This window comes from Moschus berezovskii, chromosome 14 (assembly GCF_049115385.1).
Source record: "Moschus berezovskii isolate FMDL1 chromosome 14, NW_MosBer_1.0, whole genome shotgun sequence".
Taxonomy (NCBI): domain Eukaryota; kingdom Metazoa; phylum Chordata; class Mammalia; order Artiodactyla; family Moschidae; genus Moschus; species Moschus berezovskii.
In genome coordinates, this window is record NC_142473.1 from 54065758 (window position 1) to 54092044 (window position 26287).

Below are 26287 nucleotides of genomic sequence, written 5' to 3' on the forward strand. Positions count from 1 at the left end.
CCTCAGTCTTTCCCAGCATAAGAGTCTTTTCCAATGAGTCCTCTCTTCACATCAGGTAACCAAAGTATTTGAGCTTCAACTTCAGCATCAGTGTTTTCAATGAATATTCAGGATTGATTTCCTTTAGGATTGACTGGTTTGATCTTCTTATTGTCCAACCTCTTATATATTTATTTAAACAAGTAGTATTTTTTCTGTAAAATATTTTAAAATGTCTTAACTATACTGCTTTTATTGGGTATGCAAACTCTTAATGGTCCTCTTAAGGAATTTTTCCTTGAAAAATGAGAAGTGAAGAAGCAGGATGGATTGGGTTTCTGTAGTCCTATATTTGTGTACAAATGCCCTATCCGCCCATGAACATAGAATCATAGACATGGGAAATATATTACCATTATCTAGTCTGCTGCTAAGTCACTTCAGTTGTGTCCGACTCTGTGTGACCCCATAGACGGAAGCCCACCAGACTCCCCCGTCCCTGGGATTCTCCAGGCAAGAACACTGGAGTGGGTTGCCATTTCCTTCTCAATTATCTAGTCTAACATCCTCTTTTATGTGGGTATACCTGATGCGAAGAGCTGACTCATTGGAAAAGACCCTGATGCTGAGAAAGATTGAGGGCAGGAGGAGCAGGGGACCACAGAGGATGGTTGGATGTCATCACCAACTCAATGGACATGGGTTTGGGTGAACTCCAGGAGTTGGTGATGGACAGGGAGGCCTGGCGTGCTGCTGTTCATGGGGTTGCAAAGAGTCGGACACGACTGAGTGACTGAACTGAATGAATATATTTAGGGCTTCCCAGATGGCACTATTGGAAAAGAAACTGCCTGCCAATGCAGGAGATGCAGATTCAATCCCTGGGTCAGAAAGATTCCATGCAGAAGGAAATGGCAACCCACTTCAGTATTCTTGCCTGGAAATCCCATGGACAGAGGAGCCTGGTAGGCTACAGTCCATAGGGTCACAAGAGTTGGGTAGAGCTGAAGCAACAGCATGCACACAAGCATAGATATATTTAATATACTGAAGCCTAGAGGTAGCAAATGAGAATCTTTCTAAAACCCATGTGCTCTGGATTTAGTCCTCTGTCTCTTCCGCTAAGTCATCAATACAACTCTGAATCTAATAAAGAATAAATAGTAAGGCACTGGCATTTAAAAACAAGACAAGATTCACTAGTGATTCAAAATTATAAAATTTGTAGAAGAGAATGAAATCATTTTTCTTCCCTATTTTTGCAGAACATGCTCCTTTTCCTTAGGGAACTCTGCTTCCTTCACTCATCATGCCATCCTTCACTCAGAGCATTTTCCACCCTACAGTCTTCTTTCTTACTGGCATCCCTGGTTTTGAAACCTACCATGGCTGGATCTTCATCCCATTCTGTTGTCTCTATGTCGTTGCTATCTCAGGGAATGCCATGATCTTGTTCATCATCATCACTGAGTCAAGCCTTCATGAACCCATGTACTATTTCCTCTCCATGCTATCATTCACAGACCTAGGACTATGCCTTTCCACATTGGTCACCATGGTGGGTATTTTCTGGTTCAACACTCGAGAAATCAGCTTTGATGCCTGCGTTGGCCAAATGTTCTTTATCCATGGTTTTACATTCATGGAGTCCTCGGTACTCCCTGCAATGGCCTTTGACTGCTACATTGCCATCTGTAACCCACTGCGATATGCCACAATCTTAACCAATTCAAGGATCATCAAAGTGGGATTTGCAATTGTTGTTAGGGGGACAACAGCTCTGGTTCCTTTACTCCTGCTCCTCAAGCGTCTGTCCTTCTGTGGAAGTCATGTTCTGCACCATTCATATTGCTTCCACCCTGATGTGATGAAGCTTTCATGCACAGACACCAAGATCAACAGTGCATTTGGTCTGGCCATTGTCATCTCTACTGCTGCCTTGGACTCTATCCTGATCCTCCTTTCCTATGTCCTGATCATCCACTCCATGCTTAGCATTGCCTCCTCAGAGGAGCAGAAAAAGGCCTTTGGAACATGTGTATCCCACATAAGTGCTGTTGCCATCTTCTACATCCCCATTATCAGCTTGTCACTGGTGCATAGATTTGGGAAGCATGCCCCTCCCCTTGTGCATACTCTCATTGCCAACATTTATCTGCTCATCCCTCCTGTAATGAATCCCATAATCTACAGTGTGAAAACAAAGCAAATTCGCAAGGCCATGGTCAAAATATTTCTTTCCAAGCTAATTTAGGACATTTTTCAGGGTATTCTTTCTTTACATTGCCCTGATGACTTTGATCATTCACTAATGTGAGTTACCACTATACACTGAAATATATTTACACATGCTTCCAGTCTTCTGATGATCCAGTAACATACAATTTGAAGAGTTCTAGACTGAATTCTTTAAGAACAGGGAATATGTCTTATGTATATGTGAGCCTATCACAAATACTGTACCTGACACAGAATAGGATGGTCGTTAAAGTGTGTCTGCAAAAGGACAAATTAACTCATAATTTACAGTACAAACAGTCTCACCACCTCTAGTGCATGCAGTTATCAAAGCATGTATGATATAATTTTGATCAGTAGCAAAGTTTAGGTTTCAGTAATTCTTAGTTATTGGAAATTCTTACTATTTTCCCAAATAGATTATTCATGGTTGAGAATCATGAATAAGCACAATAAACCGGAAGAAATGTGAATTAAAGGCTACTTTTTTATTCTTAAAAGAGTTCCTCAGAACTTTCGGTAAATTTTTTAACATTTTGAGTATCTAGAACTGAACTGAATGTCTGGTGATTCATCTTCTAAATATGTGTCTAATGGGGGCAAGTGGCAAGAATGCAATGATGTGTTGTCTTATTCAACATATCATTATATATTGCAAAGATAATTTAGAAACTACTTAAATGTTTATTTTAGAATATTGGTAAAATAATATATGAACTATCATCCAACAAGTTAAATACTAATATAGATATGAATGATATATTAAGAGAAAAGGTAGATTGGTATACAGTGTACTTATCACTGTTGTGTGTATATTTCTTGTGAATAAACACAAAAATGTACACATACATGTACATAACACATTTGATATGGAAATATATGTTCCAACGTCAATTAATTACATTTGATTTATATTTTTTCCTTTCTCGTAACCTAAAAATGCTCATTAACGAGGTTTTTTTGTCACTGTTTTTTAACTTCAGACAACAAAATAATATTCGTTTAATAGTTATCTAAAGATACAACAACTCATTTGTTCTTCATCTTCCATAGGCTCTTCATTCGCATGTGTCCTCACAATCAGTCTTCATACTACCCACTGGATACATTTAGAATATGGCATCCACTTTCCTTTAGCATCCTTCACTGTTCTCAGTGTGGTCCAGCACCAGGTCATCAAAACCACTTGAAATTCTTTTTAGAAGTGAAGATTCCTCTATTCCATCCCAGAAATACTTAATCAGACACCCATCAGCACAAGAATTTGCATTTTAACAAGCTACCTTATACAATATCACACATATTAGTATAACACTCTTGTGAGACATTTTTACTTCTGGATAACACCATGAATAACCCTAACTCTTGTCCATCATCTCTGATCATTTTGCTCTCTCTGTCTACATTATCCACATGCTGTTATTGATTTTTGAAATTTTAAAAATATATTTATTTTATTTCTTGCTGGTATTGATTTCTTTTCTTCATCCAGGTGCCATTAAGAATCTTTTTTATTTTTTTGTAGGTAGTGAGGCTTCTCTTCCCTGACTGATTTGAAATTAGTTTTTCTCCCATATGAAAAAATGTTCAACATCCCTCATAATCAGAGAAATGCAAATCAAAACCACAATGAGATACCATTTCACACCAGTCAGAATGGCTGCTATCCAAAAGTCTACATGCAATAAATAAATGCTGGAGAGGATGTGGAGAGAAAGGAACCCTCTTACACTGTTGGTGGGAATGCAAACTAGTACAGCCACTATGGAGAACAGTGTGGAGATTCCTCAAAAAACTGGAAATAGAACTGCCATATGATCCAGCGATCGCACTCCTGGGCATACACACCGAGGAAACCAGAATTGAAGGAGACACATGTACTCCAATGTTCATCGCAGCACTGTTTATAATAGCCAGGACATGGAAGCAACCTAGATGTCCATCTGCAGACGACTGGATAAGAAAGCTTTGGTACATATACACAATGGAGTATTTTTCAGCCATCAAAAAGAATGCATTTGAATCAGTTCTAATGAGGTGGATGAAATTGGAGCCTATTATACAGAGTCAAGTAAGCCAGAAAGAAAAACATCAATGCAGTATATTAACGCGTATATATGGAATTTAGAAAGATGGTAACCTTAACCCTGTATACGAGACTGCAAAAGAGACATAGGTGTATAGAACAGTCTTTGGGACTCTGTGGGAGAGGGTGACGGTGGGATGATTTGGGAGAATGGCATTGTAGCATGTATATTATCATATGTGAAATGAATCACCAGTCCAGGTTCGACACATGATACAGGATACTTGGGGCTGGTGCACCGTGATGACCTGGAGGGAGGATATGGGGAAGAGGGAGGTGGGAGGGGGGTTCAAGAAAGGGAACGCATGTACACCCAGGGCGGATTCGTGTCAATGTATGGCAAAAACAACCAATATATTAATGTAATGTAATTTGCCTCCAATAAAATAAAAAAATAAAAATAAAATAATAAATAAAACATTAAAAATAATAATAATAATAATTTTTTCCCAGATTTACTGAGAAATAATTGACACACAGCACTGTGTAAGTTTAATGTCTACATTGAAAATATAGCTTATATACATTATTAAATGATTAGCATAATAAATTTAGTGTACAACATCATGTCATAAAGATGAAGCAATAAATAAATAGAAAAAATGTTTCCCTTCTAATGAGAATTCAGAATTTACTCTTAATAATTTTCATAGATAACACAGCAAGGTTAATTATATTTATCACATTGTATTTGTTAATTTTCTAAGTGGAAGTTTATATTTTGACTATTATCAACAAATTCCCCCTTTCCCCATCCCCATGTATGGTAGCCACAAATATGATTTTTTTTTCTAAGTATTTGTTTTTGAAGTAGAATTTATGTTTAACATCGTTAGTTCCTGTTACACAGCATAGTGATTTGATATTTCCATAAATTTCAATGTAATCACTGTGAGTCTAGTTACCATCTGTCACCATACAAAGATATTACATAATTATTGACTATATTCCCTATGTTGTACATTTCATACCTGTGACTCATGCATTTTATATATGAATTCTCCCTCACCAGTTTCTTAATTTTCCTCTTCTATTTCTCTCCTCCCCTGACAGTCAAACTGCCTCCCTCTAACAATCACCTGTTTGTTCTCTGTATCCGAATCTGTTTCACTATAGCTGTTCATTTACATCCACATGTAAATGAAACCATAATGTGTCTGTCTTTCTCTATCTGACTTATTTTACTTAGCGTAAGATCCTCTGAGTCTATCCAAGTGTTAAAAATTGAAAGATTTTATTTTTTATGGTTGAATAACATTTAGTTTTATATATATATTACATCTTTATCCACTCAAATATTGATGGGCACTTAGGTTGCTTTCATATCTTGGCTATTATTCATGATGTTGTAGTGAACATAGGAATGCATAGATCCACTCGAATTAGTCTTTCACTTTCTGTGGATAAACACCGAGGGATAGAATTGCTGGATCATATGGTAATTATATTTTTAATTAGAAAAATTAATCTCTTGTTTTTCCATAGTGCCTGCACCAATTTACATTCCACCAACAGTGCATGAGGGTTCCCTTTTCTCCACATTCTCTCCAACACTTATTTCTTGTCTTATTGATAATAGCCATTTTGATAATTGTGAGTGAAAGTGAAGTGAAAGTCATTTAGGCATGTCCGACTTTTTGCAACCCCATGGACTGTAGCCCATCAGGCTTCTCTGTCCATGGATTCTCCAGGCAAGAGTACTAGAGTGGATTGTCATTTCCTTCTCCAGGGGATCTTCCTGACCCAGGTATCAAACCTGTGATTACTACATTGGCAGGCAGATTCTTTACCTGCCAATGTAAAGAAGGGAAGCCCACAATATGTACAGGAGCATGTTGAAGGGGGAAAGGAGGCTGCTCTAAGTGCTGTTTCAAATTCTGAGGTACTGGATGGCAGAACTCCATCAAATATCCAATGATTTTACTTTTGCCCCTTTCACCCTAACCTGACCCTCTTTGTGCCAAATTTTAGGCCAAGGAGAAATTTGCTTAAACGTAAAAGAATGAATAAGGATGTTTCTGCCACCAAGGCAGGTCTGCGCTTTAACTTTTTGGCAGTATCTGGGATGAACAGAGAACCCTTATGCCCAGATGAAGAACAAATAGCATATTGCCCTCCCCATGACAAGATATGTCATCCTATCCATAGATATATTGAAGGAAGTGTCTATAGAAAGCAGAAACAATACCCAGAAAATCTTAGATATATAGAAGATTATACAGTGGAGAATTTCTAAACACATTATTTCAGAGTAGCTCTGAACTGATAGGGAAAAGGTGCATGCATACACACACACACACTTAAACATTAGAATTAAGTGATAGAATATTAAATCCAGATACGTTTTGAGGTGTCCCTATATCTGAGCTATACATGTACCATATCTAAGAGTACCTTCACTTATGTCCCAGAAATATAAATGTGCAGGTGGGGGGTGACATGGGAAAACAGAGCTGCTGACAACTGTCCTTACATGTCAGGGCAAGGTCGGACCAGAGTCAGATTTCTTAACCAGTGATAGTCCTTAGGCCTATAAATATAGAGCACTCTGACCTTCACTCAGAAGGAAAATAGCTAACCAAATAATCTAACCCTTTAACAGGAAATACATACAAATGTCTGAGGATCCTCTGAGTATTGAAGAAAATTTCAGTGTCAATGAGGCAGCACCTAATAGTGTGTGGAGAGAGGTAGGGGGAGGAGTCAGTGTAAATGCCTCCAGAACCCAAAGGGGCCTACTAAACATTGGTATCCTTCTTGGGTTTGGAGAGCAAAACACAGCATTTTCACTTTACCGAGCAAGAAACGTCCTAGCAGACTCTAGAACACTGGGCCACCAAGAGTTTTACAGATATGGAAGGACTCTGCATGTGTGAAGGCTTGCCAGCCATGCTCTAGAGTGCATGCATTGCTAGCTGTTTCTTGTCCATCCCACATGCTTAGCATGATTTCATCATTACATCAATGTAATGGACCAGTGTGAGGCTTTGTGGGATGTCCTACTATTCCAGGTCTCTTTGAGCTATAGTCAGACAGAGCTCCAGAAAGATGACGTAGCCTTGGGTCAAGACTCTGACTGTGAGTAGGATAGTAGAATAGGAATTTTCTACAATATTCTCTCCAAAGAACACGGGTTTTGACAACTGCCCACAGATAAGAGTACCTTTGTGGGAGTCCAGGAGTTCTGGGAAGAAGTCTCAGCAAAAACATCCAGGAATAGATCCACTGAAGAAGAAAAAAACAGATTCATTTTACTTGCATCATGCTACCTGAAGGCAGCATAAATCCACTGAGATATGAGTGCCAAGATAGGTCGCCTCTTCCAAGGAGGAAAATGAAAGGGAAGTGAGGGGGCACCTCCCCCATCAGTAAAGGATGCTTCAAAAGAGGCCTATGTCTTTTTCAACTGCTCCACACCCTCCAGAATACTAAGGTGATTTGCATGACTCAGGGATCTGGAGAGCTGGGATCACAGCAGTCTGGGATTGAAACTCACAGAGGGGACTCAGATGCTATTAACCACTTTGCAGACTCTACTAGGAAGCCTGCCCAAAAGCCACTGGGGACGCCTCACTTCAGCCCCCCAACTGATCTATGGGCCCTCCCCAAGGCTCACATGCCTTACTCTACGTCCTCCATAGACAGTTCACAGTGTATGTCCCCACAGAAGGAGAGTGCACGCTTTCACAGATGCCCAGTGAGCACACACAGAGAACCAGCTGGACTAGGCAGAATCAGAAGAAAGTACATGAAGTTGAACTAACAGCACACTATAGGGAAAGCAAATGGGAGTCTAGCAGCAGTCAGCCTGGCTCTGCAGGGTGGAGAGAAGACATACATTCTAAAGAATCGTCCCACCACCAAGAGGAAACAAGATGTGTGAGCCGTCACATCCACACAAAAGATCTGTGAAGTTCTTAGAATCCCTGGCAGGACTGACAGGTAATTTTGTTAAGATGTATTTTATGACCTAACATATGACCTATCCTGGTAAAATTTCCTCCTGTGTTTGAGAAGAATATGTATTCTACCTCTGTTGTCTAGAATGTTCTACATATGTCAGTTAGGTCCATTTAATCTAAAGAATAGTTCACATTCCATGTTTCCTGGAAATGATCAATTAGCATTGCAGAAGATTGTATGTAGAAATGTTTGGTGAAATGTGGAAGTACTTGCCTACCTATAGCTACTGGATATTGATGTTATTATCAATAGTCCAGATTAGAACAACTTAGAAAACTCCTGTAATAGCCCCATCAAACTTAATTTTGTTACAGGTACATTACCGCACTGTGCTGTATATGAAGATATTGTATCTCAGCTCTATAAACTACCATTCTCTAGGCTCTGAAGCTGCTAAGAAGACAGAAAATAAATGACCATGATCATTGTTTGATAGCTGGGTTCCCTGCTACACTTGAAGGACAAGGACATTTTTGCCTTGGTGTTCCTGCCAATGCCTGGACAGCAATAGTTCTTTGCTGGCTAGTATTGGATCCACTTTCCAATTTCAATTATTTCCACACTCCTAGCACCAATATCAGTGGGCTTCTTTCCAGGGGACTGAGTCCCAGTTCTCTGAGAGGTGCTCTTCTGGGCTCCTGATGCATAAGCTCCACCTACAAAGTGCCCATCCACAGAAGTTTGGGTTTTGGCTCCCTGTGGTCTGTCCTATGAACTTCTGAGGTACTAACCCAGCAAGGCAGCACCCTCTCATTACAGGTCTGAGAGTCAGCTCTGAGGAGACCCTCCACCAGGCTTCTAAGTTTTCATAACCGCAAACTTTTCTTTTTGCTTGCATAGACTTAAAGACAGAAGTGACATCCTGCAGTTATTATCTGTGTATTACCTTTGTGTCATTGCAGTTCTCTATCCTGTGTATCCAGTTCCTTGAATTAAATAACCCCAGTGTTAACTGCTGGTATGATTTCCATTTTCCTATCTAGAGCAAAACTAGCATACCCACTTCAGGTCTTCTTGACAGGATAATTCAAAAATACTTTTAACTGATGTAAAAAAATAAATAAAATAAACATGAAAAAAATAAAAAATAAAACAAAAGTATCATAAAAGCAACCAGAGAAGTCTAAAAGATAAGCCAAAATGTTAATAGTACGTTTTTATGTATTTTAAATATTTTAATGTTGAATTCATTCTTTAATAAATTGTTAAAAGTTAAAAAAAAAAGGATAATTCAAATATAGCAACAAAATCCAACCAAATTAAACTGTGTCTGCATTTTGTTCCTGATAAACTTGGAATTATAAGGAAAATTACTTTATTTCAAGATGATCTTTGCTAACCAACAACAAATTTATTAAGCATCAAGTATGACATCAGTACTTCTGAATAAACTATACAGTTTGGAGGTGATCTGAGGAAAGTTATTTTCACAGAATGATTGTGTTATAAATCTTGCCTGAAGAGCAAGTGAAGGTAAGAATATTTGACAAAAGTTTTTAAATGACTGACAAAGCAGTAAAAAATGTATGGATGATGATAACAGCTATATTTTAAAGGTCAGGGAGGCCAGAGGCATAAAGAAAGCTAAACATATTTAGAACAATTCTATAGCCATGGACAATGCCAGTTTGTATGTGCCAGACTTAGATGATAAAATTTGGTAATTTGCAATTGTTAATACACTTTTCATTCCCATCTTTGTCTAAAAAAAATCAAAAACAAAAACTAATTCCCTATGTGAAATCAAAACTGGATCATGAGATCTTGGTCATTATAAATCTTTCATCTTGAATGAAGAAATATTAATATAAATGTGTTTATCTGTGGAAAATAGTAGCAGGGATTTTCCAGCATAAATTTATCTTTTTTATCTGAGAGTCTTATTACTTAAAGCTAAAGTGATAATTTTGATGCTTTCATCCCAAGCATGAGCCTCAAGATTTGTGCTTCTATAAATGGCATTTTACTCATCTTTATGATGTCCTTGGGCTTCCCTGGTAGCTGAGCTGGTAAAGAATCTGCCTGCAATGAGGAGATCCCAGTTTTGATTCCTGGATCAGAAAGATCCCCTTGAGAAGGGAACGGCTACCCACTCCAGTATTCTGGCCTAGAGAATTTCATGGACAGAGGAGTCTGGCAGGCTACAGTTCATGGGATCACAAAAAGTCAGACATGACTGAGTGACTTTCACTTTTTATGATGCCCAGGGCTAGAAAAAATTGAGAAACACATCTAGTTCTTTGTTACAGTGGTATGGAGAACTTTTAGCACAGCTCTGCGTATCTGTTTGGTCTTCACACTGTAGATGATGGGGTTCATTACAGGGGGTATCAATAGGTAGGCATCTGCAATCAGAGTATGTACATATGGTGGGACCCCTTTCCCAAATCTGTGAACAAAAGACAGGCTGATCAATGGAATATAGAATACAGCAACAGCACCAATATGAGAGATGCATGAGCTGAAGGCTTTCTTCCTCTCTTCTGAGGATGTGATGCTGAGGACAGTCTTGAAAATCAAAAAATAAGACAGGATAATGAAGATCGAGTCCACCCCAGCAGTGGTGATCAGGGCTGTCAGACCCACGGCACTATTGATCCTGGTGTCTGTGCATGAGAGCTTCATCACATCAGGGTGGAAGCAGAAGGAGTGGTGGAGCACGTGGCTGCGGCAGTAGGACAGGCGCTTAAGAAGCACCACCATAGGAGTCAGTATTAGGGTACCCCTGGTGACGATTGCTACTCCAATCTGTGCTATTTTAAGATCAGTTAAGATACTGGCATATCTAAGAGGATTAGAGATAGCCACAAATCGATCAAAGGCCATGGCCAACAATACTGAAGATTCCATGACAGTGAAAAGTTGAATGAAAAACATTTGTGACAAGCAGGCATTAAAGCTGATCTCCCTGGCATTGAACCAGAAGATACCCAACACAGTAATCAGAGTAGATATGGACAAGCCAAGGTCAGTGGTGGAAAGCATGGAGAGGAAATAATACATGGGCTCATGGAGGCTGGGCTGAGTGACAATGGCACAGAGAACCAGGCTGTTTCCTGAGAGAGCAGTTGCATAGAGAAAGCAGAAGGGAATGGAGATCCAGGTGTGGAAGGCTTCCAGCCCGGGAACACCACTCAGAAGGAAAACGACAGAAGAGGATGTGGTATTTTTGAAAGATGACATGTTGAACTCAAGCTGAAACATCCTAATCTGAGTGTTCTGCAATAATAAATTGCATTCATTCACTTATTATGTATTCACAAAAAATTATTTCACTAAGGAAACATTTATGAAAGACAGGTGTTCAGCCGCTAAGTCATATCCAACACTTTGCAATGTCATGGACTGCAGCACGCCAGGCTTTCCACTCCTTTACTATTTCCCAGACTTGCTCAAACGCAAGTCCATTGAGTTGACAATGCCATCCAACCATCTCATTTTCTGTCACCTCCTTCTCTTCCTGCCTTCAATTTTTCCCAGCGTCAGAGTTATTTCCAATGAGTTGGCTCTTTGCATCAGGTGGCCAAAGTATTGGAGCTTCAGCTTCCAAAGAATATTCAGGGTTGATTTCCTTTAGGATTGACTGGTTAAACCTCCTTGCTGTTTTTTAATATGCTGTCTAGGTTTGTCATAGCTTTTCTTCCAAGGAGCAAGCGTCTTTTATTTTTGTGGCTACAGTCACTATCCACAGTGATTTTGGAGTCAGAGAAAATAAACTTTCCCATGTTTCTGTTTGAAGTGATGGAACCAGATGCCATGATCTTAGTTTTCTGAATGCTGAATTTTAAGCCAGCTTTTTCAGTCTCCGCTTTCACCATCATCAGGAAGCTCTTTAGTTCCTCTTCAATTTCTGCCATTAGAGTGGTATCATCTGCATATCTGAGACTGTTGATATTTCTCCTGGAAATCTTGATTCTGCCATGTGACTTATCCAGCCCAGTATTTTGATGATGTGCTCTGCATATAAGTTAAATAAGCAGGGTGATAATATATAGCCTTGATGCATTCCTTTTCCTATTTGGAACCAGTCTGTTGTTCCATGTCCAGTTCTAACTGTTGCTTCCTGACCTGCATACAGGTTTCTCAAGAGGCAGGTCAGTGGTCTGGTATTCCCATTTCTTTAAGATTTCTCCACAGTTTATTGTGATCCACAGAGTCAAAGGCTTTAGTATAGTCAATGAAGCAGAAGTAGCTGTTTCTCTGAAATTCCTTTTTTTTTCTATGACCCAAAGGGTGTTGGAAATTTGATCTCTGGTTCCTCTGCCTTTGCTGAATCCAGCTTGTACATCTAGAATTTCTCAGTTCATGTGCTTTGAAGCCTACCTTGAAGGATTTTGAGTGTTAGCTTCCTAGCATGTGAGATGAGTGCAATTGTATGGCAGTTTGAACAGTCTCTGACATTGCCTCTCTTTGGAACTGGGATGAAAACTGGCCTTTTCCAGTCCTGTGGCCGTTGCTGAGTTTTCAAAATTTGCTGACATACTGAGTGCAACACTTTCACAGCATCATCTTTGAGGATTTGAAATGCAGAGTTCCAAACAATAGCAAGGACAGAGAAGAAAGCCTTCTTAAGTGAACACTGAAAAGAAATAGAGGAAAACAATGGAATGGTAAAGACTAGAGATCTCAAGAAAATTAGAGATACCAAGGGAACATTTCATGCAAAGATGGGCACAATAAAGGGCAGAAACAATATGGACCTAACAAAAGCAGAAGATATTAAGAAGAGGTGGCAAGAATACACAGAAGAACTGTACAAAAAAGATCTTCATGACCCAGATAACTACAATGGTGTGATAACTCACCCAGAGCCAGACATCCTGGGAAGAAAAGTTAAATGGACCTTAGGAAGCATCACCACAAACAAAGGTAGTGGAGGTGATGGAATTCCAGTTGAGCTATTTCAAATCCTAAAAGATGATGCTGTGAAAGTGCTGCACTCAATATACCAGCAAATTTGGAAACTCAGCAATGGCCACAGCACTGGAAAAGTTCAGTTTTCTTTCCAATCCCTAAGAAAGGCAATGCTAAAGAATATTTAAACACTGCACAATTGCACTCATCTCACATGCTAGCAAAGCAATGCTCAAAATCTCCAAGCCAGGCTTCAACAATATGTGAACCATGAACTTCCAGATATTTGAGCTGGATTTAGAAAAGGCAGAGGAACCAGAGATCAAACTGCCAACATTCACTGGATCATCAAAAAAACAAAAGAGTTCCAGAAAAACATCTACTTCTGTTTTATTGATTACCCCAAAGCCTTTGACTATCTGTATCACAACAAACTGTGGAAAATTCTTAAAGAGATGGGAATACCAGACCACCTTTCCTGCCTCCTGAGAAATATGTATGCAGGTCAAGAAGCGACAGTTAGAACTGGACATAGAACAACAGACTGGTTCCAAATCAGGAAGGGAGTACTTCAAGGCTGTATCTTGTTACCCTGCTTATTTAACTTACATGCAGAGCATATCATGAGAAATGCTAGGCTAGATGAAGCACAAGCTGGAATCAAGATTGCCAGGAGAAATATCAATAACCTCAGATACGTAGATGACACCACCCTTATGGCAGAAAGCCAAGAAGAGATAAAGAGCCTCTTGGTGAAAGTGAAAGAAAAGAGTGAAAAAGTTTGCTTAAAGCGCAGCATTCAGAAAACTAAGATCATGCATCTAGTCCCATCAGTTTGTGACAAATAGATGGGGAAACAATGGAAACAGTGAGAGACTTTATTTTGGGGCTCCAAAATCACTGCAGATGGTGATTGCAGCCATGAAATTAAAAGACGCTTGCTCCTTGGAAGAAAATTTATGACCAACCTAAACAGCATATTAAAAAGCAGAGACCTTACTTTACCAACAAAGATCCATCTAGTCAAAGTTACAGTTTTTCCAGTTGTCATATATGGATGTGAGTGTCAGACTATAAAGAAAGCTGAGCACCGAAGAATTGATGCTTTTGAACTGTGGTGTTGGAGAAGACTCTTGAGAGTCCCTTGGACTGCAAGGAGATCCAACCAGTCCATCCTAAAGGAAATCAGTGCTGAATATTCATTGGAAGGACTGATGCTGAAGCTGAAACTCCAATACTTTGCCTGATGCAAAGACCTGACTTATTGGAAAAGACCCTATGCTGGAAAAGATTGAAGGCAGGAGGAGAAGGGGACAATAGAGGATGAGATGGTTGAATGGCATCACCAACTCAATGGACATGAGTTTGAACAAGCTCCGGGAGTTGGTGATGGACAGAGAAGCCTGGCATGCTGCAGTCCATGCGGTCACAAAGAGTCGAACACAACTGAGTGAACTGAACTGAACTGATACCTGAATTGCCTAATGATTTTCCCTACTTTCTTCAATTTAAGTCTGACTTTTGCAATAATGAATTCATGATTTGATCCACAATCAGCTCCCGGTCTTATTTTTGCTGGTTGTATAGTGCTTCCATCTTTGGGTGAAAAAAGTATAATCAGTCTGATTTTTGGTATTGACCATCTGGTGTTACTCATGTGTAGTGTTGTCTTTTGTGTTGCCAGAAGAGGGTATTTGCTATGACCAGTGCATTCTCTTGAAAAAACTCTGTTAGCATTTGCCAGGCTTCATTTTGTATTCCAAAGCAGTATCCATATTATATAAAGAGCTCATGAAGATTGATTTTAAAAAAGAAAAATAAGATCACATTTAGTAAAATCCCAGAAAACACAAATGAAAAATTATACAAGAATATAGAATTTGTGCACAAACACTTCTCATAACAACCCATCTTATTTAAATCATATATCTGTTAAATAAGATTATACCCTTCACTTCCTGACTTCATGTGATACACAATCCTCAAATATTTGTTAAAATCTGTTTATAGAATTAAATGGAATTTAGATCAACAGCGAACAGTACATGCAGTGATTCTGAATATAGTAAATAAAGTAATTTAGCTTTTGGTGGCCCCCAAAAGAAATCCTCTCTTCATTCCCTGGATTCTTCCTTTCAACCAGGGTGAATATCTCTAATCTTAATAAACAGCTAACATTTGTTGAGTCCCTACCAGTGGTTGTGATAATATCATATATAAATATACAGTCTATTTGCAATATCATAACTTGGACTGTACCTAATTAACTTTCACAACATATAGCAAGTATAAGCAATTGAGACAGTTACAAAAAGAATAATCTGAGTATAGAGGCTCTCCAAATTATGGGTTTTCATGTTAATTTTTTGGCATATCAAATCAATTTTTTAGGATTTCTCATTCTAACCTTTGATGTGTTCAAACATGGATGAATATATTTATTGGCTGAGTTAACTACATGATAAGTTAAAAAACTGTGTGTGCCTGAATTTCTTCCTCTATTAAGTAATCATGATATACATAACAAAAGGATGATTTTGAGGATTAAATTAATGTATGTGAAAAGTTCAGGAGGTCACAATGCAAAAGTTCACCAAAATGATACAGATGAACCTATTTACAAAACAGAAAGAGACTTACAGAAATAGAAAATAATTATGGCTACCAAAGGGGAAAGTGGGCTAGGGATAAATTAGGAGTTTGGGATTAACAAATGTACAGTACTATATATAAAACAGTTAAACAACAAGAACCTACTCTATAGCATAAGGAACTATATTCAGTATCTTGCAATGACCTATAATGGAAAAGAATCTGAATAAGAATATATACATATATGTATAACAGGATCGCTTTGCTGTATGCCTGAACCTAGCACAACATTATAAATCAACTAAGCTTCAATAAAAGTTGTATATCCCTCCCCACTTATCCACATAGCTTATTATCTGATTTCTGACAGAAGAGATGAAAGTATTCAATGTCTCACATATTAAAAGATTGCATACCAGAAGTGTTAGAAAAAAAAATTCCTTAAGAACAGGAAGACTACTTGTGCATGAATTAATAAGTTAAAACCACCATGAACAAAATTCTAAGCAAGTCAAAAGTTTGTAGCTTCAGATATTTTCAAAATGCCACTAAACTGTGAAATATAAAAATATTAAAAGGTAGTGTTTAAAGGTAACAGGGACCCAGTATCAAATTATCTTATCATCAGTAAAAGGGTAAGGAATGTAGATTTTTTTCTAAACACTAAGGAAAATATGAATATTAGAACTATTTTTGTACTGTGAAATAACTCCAACAATTTTCCTTCTTTCTTTTTTAAAAGTCTCATTCTCTTTCATTTGTAGCATTACCATATTCTATAAATATTCCAATTTCTTCCTCAACTTAAGCAATTTGTTGAAATTTTTTTTAAAAAGAGAGGGCAAAAGACAGGGAGGGAGGAAGGAAGGGAGAAAGGGAAGAAATAAAGAAAAAGAAACCTTTTCTTAATAACCTTGTCTCACTGTCACAGTTTCTCCTTCTCTTCATGAACCACTTATCGAATATTTGTCTGCCCTCACCTCTCTTTAAAGGTTTCCACCTCTTTAATGGTTCATACCTATAGCTGAAGTCGGGTTCCTTTTTGAGCTTTCAGTCAGCCCTGTCTTCTCATCTGGAGCTCAGTGTCCTCTTCAAGACTCATTCAAGTCATAGGCAGGAGTGAGTTGCTTGTGATGTAGTGTTCAGGTCTCCATTTTCCTGCTGGCTGGAAATCAGTCCTGAACATTCTTTGGAAGGACTGATACTGAAACTCCAATACTTTGGCCACCTGATGCGAAGAACCCACTCTTTAGAAAAGACCCTGATGCTGGGAAAGATTGAAGGCAAGAAGAGAAGGGGATGACAGGATGAGATGGTTGGATGGCATCACCAACTCGATGGACATGAGTTTGAGCAAGCTCCGAGATTTGGTAATGGACAGGGAAGCCTGGTGTGCTGCAGTCCATGGGGTTGCAAAGAGTGGGACATGACTGAGTGACTGAAATGACTACTGGAGACTCGGGTTGCTCTTAACTCCCAAAGACTGCTCTCAGTCTCAGCCAAATGGACTTCTCACAACATGACATCTTGCCTCTTCTATGCAGCAGAAGAATCTCCCTGAAGCTTTCTCTTATAAAGGCGTACACGATTAAGCTTTGCTCACTCTGCACAATCTTGCTTTTGATAAACTCAAAGTCAAGTAATCATAGACTTTATTAATATCTATAAGATCCCTAAGTGGTGTCCCACCATATTCATAGATCCACTCAAACTCAAAGGAAGGTTTCTGTACTGACCTAGTGTGTAAGAGGCAGGAATATTGAAGGTCCTTTAAGAATTCTGTCTACCAAGTTGCCCTGGCCATCTAATCTCCAAACTTCCATAGGTACACCTTCCTCAGTATTCTTTGATTGACTATCCTTATTTTCCAGCTCCATCACCATCACTTTACATAACGCTTTCATCAATTTTTCCAGAATTTAGCAATATTCTCATAAGTAATTTCCTTGCCCTGAATTTCCAGATGTTCTCCATATTGATGCCAAAATGATCTATCAAAAATATACCTCCATATCACTCCTCATACAGAGCTCTTCATTGCCTTCAAAATAAGGTCAAAACTCTTTATCTTTTTTTTATAGCAGTCAAGGAGAAGGATCTCCCCAGTCTACTTTGCCACCAAGCCTCTTTGCTGCCCCAGGAACCTTTTAATATCGTTAACCTAGGCTTTTTCTACTTCACCAAACTACCCGCAAGTTTTTCATACTGTTTTAACTGATGGACTGTCTCTTCTCTTCTGAACTAACCGACATACTTTAGACCCATTACTTGCTGCAGTGAACCATTTGTAAATTAGTTTCATTTGTTTACATTTAACATTAAATAGTTACATTAGAAAATATTTGATGACACACTTTCTCCAAGCCAAGTCAGAAGAAAAAAATTTCCTCTAGAGTCACATCCTTTTGTATTTCAGCACCTAGAATTGTGGTTACGCCATTGTGAGTTATTTGAAAATATGTGTTTCCAACAAAAACTATCTACTGGAAGGTGGTTTTTTGCTTATACATCATTATATTTCCATTACTTTATACTATGATGTCCAGTGCAGAAAGAAAACCCATGCTTCTTGATATAAATTAAATCCAGAGTTGTAAAGAAAGAAATCTCACTGAACTCTCCTTCGTTCCCACAAAATGTGTGAGTGTGCATGTGTGTGTGTGCACATGCACACACGTGTATATTATATTTTTCTTTTTTTTAATTTATTTATTTTAATTGGAGGCTAAACTGAAACTGCAATACTTTGGCCACCTCATGCAACGAGTTGACTCTCTGGAAAAGACTCTGATGCTGGGAAAGGTTGGGGGCAGGAGGAGAAGGGGACGACAGAGAATGAGATGGCTGGATGGCATCACTGACTCTGTGGACATGAGTTTGAGTGAACTCCGGGAGTTGGTGATGGACAGGGAGGCCTGGCGTGCTGTGATTCATGGGGTTGTGGAGAGTCGGACACGACTGAGCGACTGAACTGAACTGAACTGAATTACTTTCCATTATTGTATTGGTTTTGCCAAAGACTCTGTCCTAATACTGTAGGGTAAACTTTCATATACTTCCTTCCATTTGTTGATAATAATTTTCTCCTTACAAGAAGATAATATTCCAGTCTCACTGTCAGAGTATGCTGCAAGTTCTGGACTGGAATACCTTGACTTCTCTCTCTCTTTTAATTGCAGAAAGATACTAATATGGTTATTGGGTCAGGCAAGCCTAGGTTCAAATGCTGGCCCTACCAACAACTAGATGAGGTTCTCTAAGTGAACACTGAACATTGGTTTCTTCTCCTGAGAAATGGGTAGCTTATCAAAGCATTAATTTGTAAGGATTAAATAAAATAACATTTGTAAACATTTAATAACTAGTCCTTGGGAGACATTTAATAATGGTTAATGAGTATGAGGATGAGTGGTGAATGGTAGTAATAGCACCAGCTGGCCTTGCACATGGTTTTAAAATGTGGTACAAGTGACTGGAAAACTCACAATTGCAAGAACGTGCTTACAAGTCATTCTAAGCAGCAAGACATATGGTCCAAAGACCAATGGAACCCTCCCCCCCCCGCAGTTAGAATATTATGTCCTCAGAAATACAAATTTCCTTGGACACCAAGAGTACTTTTTGCAGTTAATAAAATATTCCTTGTTCTTAAAGAAGCCAATGTGGATAAAATCTCATCTTTTTCTCTGAACATAGCAATTCAACTTACACAGTATGGAGGTAAATTCTTTCCTGCCCTGTTTGCCAGGAAGGGGCCTCAGGAGGAGGGAAGGTTTACTACTCAGGGATTTGGTGGCATATATAAGAAGCTAAGTGTATGAAATCTCTTAATCTGAAAAATCCTAGTGGACATTTTTATGGCCCCAGAGTATGAAGCTTCCCAAGTGTTCTTAGTCCCTTAGGGTTTCCTTCCCTATCTACTTCATCAAACTTATTTTAGTCTATGCAGGGACTGGTATGATCATTCCTTGAATTTGTATCCCAGTAAATGTTTGTTAAAAGTAAATTTGTGAGTAAAAATTCCAAAACAAACCAATTGCTCTATGTATAGTCTCACCCCTGACCCCATACTACCCCACACCCAGCTGATAAATATATCAGCCTCCAGTATCTCCTACGAATTTTGTGCATTTCTAACAAAACTTTCCATTTATTTTTCTTTAAAATATCATCAGTTCTTTATAAAGCACGTTAAGTATGTATCACATACCAGGGTTTTGCAATGTTAATGCAGGGAATAGAACCAAGTCATTTTCCTCTCAATGCTGAAAGTCTAGAGAAAAATAGCCATAAACATGATGACAACTGGGCATATTTATTGCGAAGGCATCAAAAAACATACATTTATCCTGCAGGAGGGTCAGCACCAAGTTTGTCAGGAGACAAGGAAGAACAGAGTACAGGAAAAAGAAAAGTGACTAATAGCGTATTCAGCATTCTTGGAGCCCTGGATGCAGGTGGGACAGCAAGTGGCAAGTGAACCTAAACAGGGAGGCAGGATCCATGTTGCAGAAGACCTTGCAAGCATTTTAAAGCATTTGTATCTGAATAACATAATAGAAATTGCTTGGTATGCAATCAAATCTTTCTCCTTTCCTAGAAAAACACATTTCTACACATCCTTGTGAAGTAACTGAAGATTTCAGGCATCTTATTTGAGGCTCAATAACATACTGCAGCTCCCTGCTTGCTGCAGTATCAACCTGAATGATAAGAATATAACATTTTTCCTCTAGGCCACAATCTCTCAGTTATGCAGAAATGTCGATTTAGGAAACATTCTCAAACAGACCCTCAAATAGCTTATGAGGTCTCAGCAGAATACTTGATCACTTACTCTTCCAAATTTTGCATCAGACTAACCAGGGATTATTTTTAGCATTGTTCAGATAATCTCGAAAAAGCATGTTTCATAAGGTCTGTAAATAAATACAAAAGCTATAAAAATGTATAGACCTCTCTCTAGTTGATGACCCTGAATTCACAGAAAAACATTGCTAACAGAAAAGTATTTCCTGTAAGAAAACAAAAAGACTATCCTAAGGAACTTTTCTGTGAATTGTGTCACTTTAAAAAGAAAACAAACTTGCATACTTTAAAATGGATTGTGTTACTTTACATATAACTATGGGCTTCCCTGGTGGCTCAGATGGTAAAGAATCTGCTTGCAAAGCAAGAGATGTGGGTTCGATCCCTGGGTCAGGAGGATCTCCTGGAGAAGGGAATGGCTACCCACTTCAGTATTCTTCCCAGGAGAGTTCCATGGACTGAGGAACGTGGCCGGCTACAGTCCATGGGGCTGCCGAGTCAGACACAACTGAGCTACTAACACAACAACACACATGACTATGCTATACAAAATCATATATAATTCACACACTTTGAGTCATCTTTCTTATTACAGTGTATGTTAATTTCATGGGAACTTTCTTTAACACATTTATTTTAAAATACAGTGAAAAATATGGTTCTCTACCTTTAAATTCTCCATTTTCAATACTTTCATTGAGCATCCATGAAATTTGAATCATGATATTTCTGCTTTTATTGCTCATACTTGAATATGTATTTGGTCTCTTCTGTTAAATGGTATATATTTAGGAAAAGATATAGGCCTAAGAGTTTCCTGGGTTAATGATTTTCCCTTTACTACATGTTCTTCCTATAGAAAGAGACCACCAACTATGAATCCTCTTATTATCTGGTACAGTGATGTGCACAGAGTATCATACATAAGAAACAACTGGTTAAAATATTATTTCAGTTTAGAGGTGTATAGTCAGACAGTTGAATGGACACAGAATATATTATGCTAAGTGAACTAAGTCAGATAAAGAAAAATACAATATAATTTCATTTACATGTGAAATCTAAAAAAATTTTTAAATGAACAAACATAATAAAACAAAACTGATTAATAAATACAGAGAACAAATAGGTAATTGCCAGAGGGAGGGGGTTTGAGGGTCAGGGGAGGAGAGAAATAGAAGAGGGAGATTAAGAAATTGGTGAAGGAGATTTCAGATATAAGATAGATGAGTCACGGGTATGAAATATACACTGTGGGGAATATGTTGTTTTTCAGTTGTTCAGTCGTGTCCAACTCTGCATGAACTACAGCACACCAGGCTTCTCTGTCCTTCAACCATCGCCCAGAGCTTGCTCAAACTCACGTCCGTTGAGTCAGTGATGCCATCCAACCATCTTTTCCTCTATTGTCCCCTTCTCTTCCTGCCTTCAATCTTTCCCAGAATCAGGGTCTTTTCCAAAGAGTTGGCTCTTCACATCAGGTGGCCAAAATAGTGGAGCTTCAGCATCATTGGGGAATATAGCCAAAAATTATATAATATCTTCGTATGGTGACAGACGGTAACTAGACTTATCATGGTGATTTTATGGAAATATCAAATCACCATGCTGTGTAGCAGGAACTAACATAGTGTTATAAGTCAATTCTATTTCAAAAACAAATACTCTCATAGAAAAAGAAAGCATTTTGGGGTCACCAGACAAGGGGATTGGATGAAGGCAATCAAAAATATAAGCTTCCAGTTAGATGATAAAAAGTACTAGGAATATAATGTACAATATGATATATATGTAATTAATACTTCTTAGTGTTATCTATGAAGTTGTTAAGAGAATAATTATGAGTTCTCACCTCAAGGGAAACTTTTTTTTATTTATTTTTTTATCTATATGAGGTGTTATTATTCATCAGACTTACTGGGGTAATCATTTTGTGCTGTATGTAAGCTAAATTATTAAGATGTAAACATTAACCTTACACAGTGCTGTGTGTCAATTACTTCTCTATAAAACTGGAAGAAAAAAATGAACAGCTTCAAATCAGTCAGGGAAGAGAGGCCTAACTAGCTGGAACAAAAAGATTTCTTCCATGCCACCTGAAAGAAGGGGACAAAGTAGCAATACCAGGAAAAAATAATAAAATAAAAATATATTTTAAAACTAAAAAAATCAAAAAGAGCAGGTGGATGTTTCAATCAGAGAGAGAAAAATGATTAAAGACTATAGCTAAGGGTTAGGGTTAATCATGGTGTTATTCAGAAGTGAAAACCTCTTACAAAAGTGTTACTGCAATATGCATGATATCCTATAGGTTCAGTTCAGTTCAATTCAGTTCAGTTCAGTCGCTCAGTCATGTCCGACTCTTCGCGACCCCGTGAATCACAGCACGCCAGGCCTCCCTGTCCATCACCAACTCCTGGAGTTCACTCAAACTCATGTCCACAGAGTTGGTGATGCCATCCTATTGGTAGCTTGTTAAAATGCAAATTCTTATATTCCATCCGAGGAACGTCTAAGTATTTCTGTGGGAGAGGAGGAGAGCTGAGGAGTCTGCACTTAATAAAAGAATTTCAAGTTTTTTTGATGCCCTGATACTGGACCACACTGAGATCAGTGAAGGATGCAATGGAAATGGAAACAACAGCAAGTGAAGTTTCTCAGTCGTGTCCGACTCTTTGCAGCCCCATGGACTATAGCCCACCAGGCTCCTCCATCCATGGAATTTTCTAGGCAAGAGTACTGGAGTGGGTTGCCATTTCCTTCTCCAGGGGATCTTCCCAACCCAGGGATAGAACCTGGGCCCCGACATTGCAGGCCGATGCTTTACCATCTGAGCCACCAGGGAATCCCATGGAAATGGAAAGTGGATGTCATATTCTAAAGGTATCCAGTGGGCAGTATGAAGACAGACTATGAAGACCCTTGGTAACAAAGAGCCTGTGGAAAGTGAAGAACAAACAAACTGTGTGTTTTTAGAAAGCTGTTAAACGGAAGTTGATCATTTTGCTATCTGTAGTTAAAAAATAGCAACAACAAAAACCTCATTATTGAACATTTTTAAAGTACAGGAAAGTAAAGAAAAAGTGTAACTAAACCAATATTCAATTATGAAAAAATAACTAACTTTGACATTTGAAACATATCTTTCCATACCTTTGACATTTGAAACATATCTTTCCATACCTTTATAACAAATGCGCTCCATGTATGTATGTGTACACTTATGTTTATTCGAATGAAATATACACAAAACAGTGATAAGTACACTATATTTTAATCTTTTCTCTTAATATATATGTTTATCTATATCATTATCTACCTTTTTTCATGATAGTTCATGTTTTATTTTTCAGATATTTTGAAGTAGATGTTCAGTTTCTAAATTATCATATAAATTACAACATATAACAATGTGTTGAATCTCACAACATACCATAACATTCTTGCCCACTTTCTCCCATTAGACATATATTTAGAAAATGAATCACTAGACATTAGATACTTAAAATGTTAAAAAAGTTTACCAAAGGGTCTGAAGAACTCTTTTAAGAATTAGAAAAGTACCATTTTAATTCACATTTCCTCTTGTTTATTGTGCTTGTTCATGATGCTCTACTGGGGGGAATAGTAAGCATTTCCAGTAACTGAGAATTGCTGAAAATTAGACTTTGCTACTGATCAAAATCATATCAGACTTGCCTTGATAGCTATGTACACTAGAGGTGCCGAGACTGTTTTGATTCCAATTTATGGTTTAAAGGGTCTTCCCTGGTGGCTCAGATGGTAAAGAGTCTGCCTGTAGTGGGGGAGACCTGGGTTCGATCCCTGGGTTGGGAAGATTCCCTGGAGAAGGAAATGGCAACCCACTCCAGTACTCTTGCCTGGAAAATCCCATGGATGGAGGAGCCTGGCAGGGTACAATCCATGGGGTCGCAAAGAGTCGGACACAACTGAGCAACTTCACTTCACTCATTCATGGTTTAATGTGTCCTTTTACAGACATATTTTAAGCATGATCCTATTCCGTGCCAGGTGCAGTACTTGTAAGAGGCTTACATATACACAAGACATGCATCCTGTTCTCAAAGAATTCAGTTTAGAACTCTGCATACAGTAAGTTACTGGATCATCAGAAGATTAAAGCATGTATAAACATATTTTAATGTATCGTGGTAACTTACACTAGGGAATGATCAAACATTAGTCAGAGAAGACACTGGAAATGGCTCTAAATTATTTTAGAAAGAAATATTTTGACAATGGCCTTCTGAATTTGCTTTGTCTTCACACTGTAGATTATGGGATTCATTACAGGAGGGATGAGCAGATAAATGTTGGCAATGAGAGTATGCACAAGGGGAGGGGCATGCTTCCCAAATCTATGCACCAGTGACAAACTGATCATGGGGATGTAGAAGATGGCAACGGCACTTGTGTGGGATACACATGTTCCAAAAGCCTTTTTCCGCTCCTCTGGGGAGGCAATGCTGAGCACGGAGTGGATGATCAGGACATAGGAAAGGAGGATCAAGACAGAGTCCAAGGCAGCAGTAGAGATGACAATGGCCAGACCAAATGCACTGTTGATCTTGGTGTCTGTGCATGAAAGCTTCATCACATCAGGGTGGAAGCAATATGAATGGTGCAGAACATGACTTCCACAGAAGGACAGACGCTTGAGGAGCAGGAGTAAAGGAACCAGAGCTGTTGTCCCCCTAACAACAATTGCAAATCCCACTTTGATGATCCTTGAATTGGTTAAGATTGTGGCATATCGCAGTGGGTTACAGATGGCAATATAGCGGTCAAAGGCCATTGCAAGGAGTACTGAGGACTCCATGAATGTGAAACCATGGATGAAGAACATTTGGCCAATGCAGGCATCAAAGCTGATTTCTCGGACATTGAACCAGAAAATACCCACCATGGTGACCAGTGTAGAAAGGCATAGTCCTAGGTCCGTGAAGGATAGCATGGAGAGGAAATAGTACATGGGTTCATGGAGGCTTGACTCAGTGATGATGATGAACAAGATCATGCCATTCCCTGAGATAGCAACGACATAGAGACAACAGAATGGGATGAAGATCCAGCCATGGTAGGTTTCAAAACCAGGGATGCCAGTAAGAAAGAAGACTGTAGGGTGGAAAATGCTCTGATTGAAGGATGGCATGATGAGTGAAGGAGGCAACTTTCACTGGGAAAAAGGAGCAAGTCCTACAAAAACAGGGAAGAAAAATGATTTCATGCTTTCCACATATCATACAATTTAGGATCACTAATGAACTGTGTCTTGTTCTTAAGTGTAAGCGCATTATTATTTACTCTTATTAGGTTTAGAGTTGATCTTGGTTTACTTAGGGGAAGAAACAGAGGACTAAGTCCAGAGCAGCTGAGTTTTACCAGAGTCCCACTTGTTACCTCTAGGCTTCAGTATATATCTATGTACACAGATATGAGGAGATTAGTTTAGATAAGGTATTTCCCACATCTATGATTCTATGGTCATGGACAGATAGAGCATTTTACACACATCTAAGACAACACAAAAGGCAATTCTTCCTACTTCTTCTCTTCTCACTTTCCAAGACAAAAACCTTAAGAGGTCCATTAAAAGTTTTTGCATGTCCAATGAAAACAGTATAGTTAAGATATTATTAAATATTTTACAGAATAAAATATGCAAGAGGTAATGATAAAAATGAAATACTAAGAAAAGTCGTTCAATCTGTACAAATAGACTACAGTGTACATAGTTGTTAAAGC

General features: G+C 38.5%; 3 protein-coding genes across 3 annotated transcripts; 1 reads left to right on the plus strand and 2 right to left on the minus strand.

Annotated features, from left to right (window-relative positions):
* Positions 1 to 1252: 1252 nt before the first annotated feature.
* LOC129553987 (olfactory receptor OR51C1-like) lies at positions 1253 to 2233 on the plus strand. Its single transcript, XM_055422650.2, has one exon. It carries the CDS (start codon positions 1289 to 1291, stop codon positions 2231 to 2233), a length of 945 nt encoding a protein of 314 aa, XP_055278625.2. The 5' UTR covers positions 1253 to 1288.
* An 8265-nt stretch (positions 2234 to 10498) lies between these two features.
* On the minus strand, positions 10499 to 11470 carry LOC129553988 (olfactory receptor OR51C1-like). The gene has a single exon (XM_055422651.2). The coding sequence runs from the start codon at positions 11468 to 11470 to the stop codon at positions 10499 to 10501; it is 972 nt and encodes a 323-aa protein (XP_055278626.2).
* Positions 11471 to 24749: 13279 nt separating this feature from the next.
* Positions 24750 to 25700, minus strand: LOC129553989 (olfactory receptor OR51C1-like). The gene has a single exon (XM_055422652.2). It carries the CDS (start codon positions 25692 to 25694, stop codon positions 24750 to 24752), a length of 945 nt encoding a protein of 314 aa, XP_055278627.2. The 5' UTR covers positions 25695 to 25700.
* Between the last annotated feature and the right edge of the window lie 587 nt (positions 25701 to 26287).

Coding starts and splice junctions, on each gene's coding strand:
- LOC129553987 (XM_055422650.2), top strand. CDS start 1,289: ATGCCATCCTTCACTCAGAGCATTTTCCACCCTACAGTCTTCTTTCTT.
- LOC129553988 (XM_055422651.2), bottom strand. CDS start 11,470: ATGTTTCAGCTTGAGTTCAACATGTCATCTTTCAAAAATACCACATCC.
- LOC129553989 (XM_055422652.2), bottom strand. CDS start 25,694: ATGCCATCCTTCAATCAGAGCATTTTCCACCCTACAGTCTTCTTTCTT.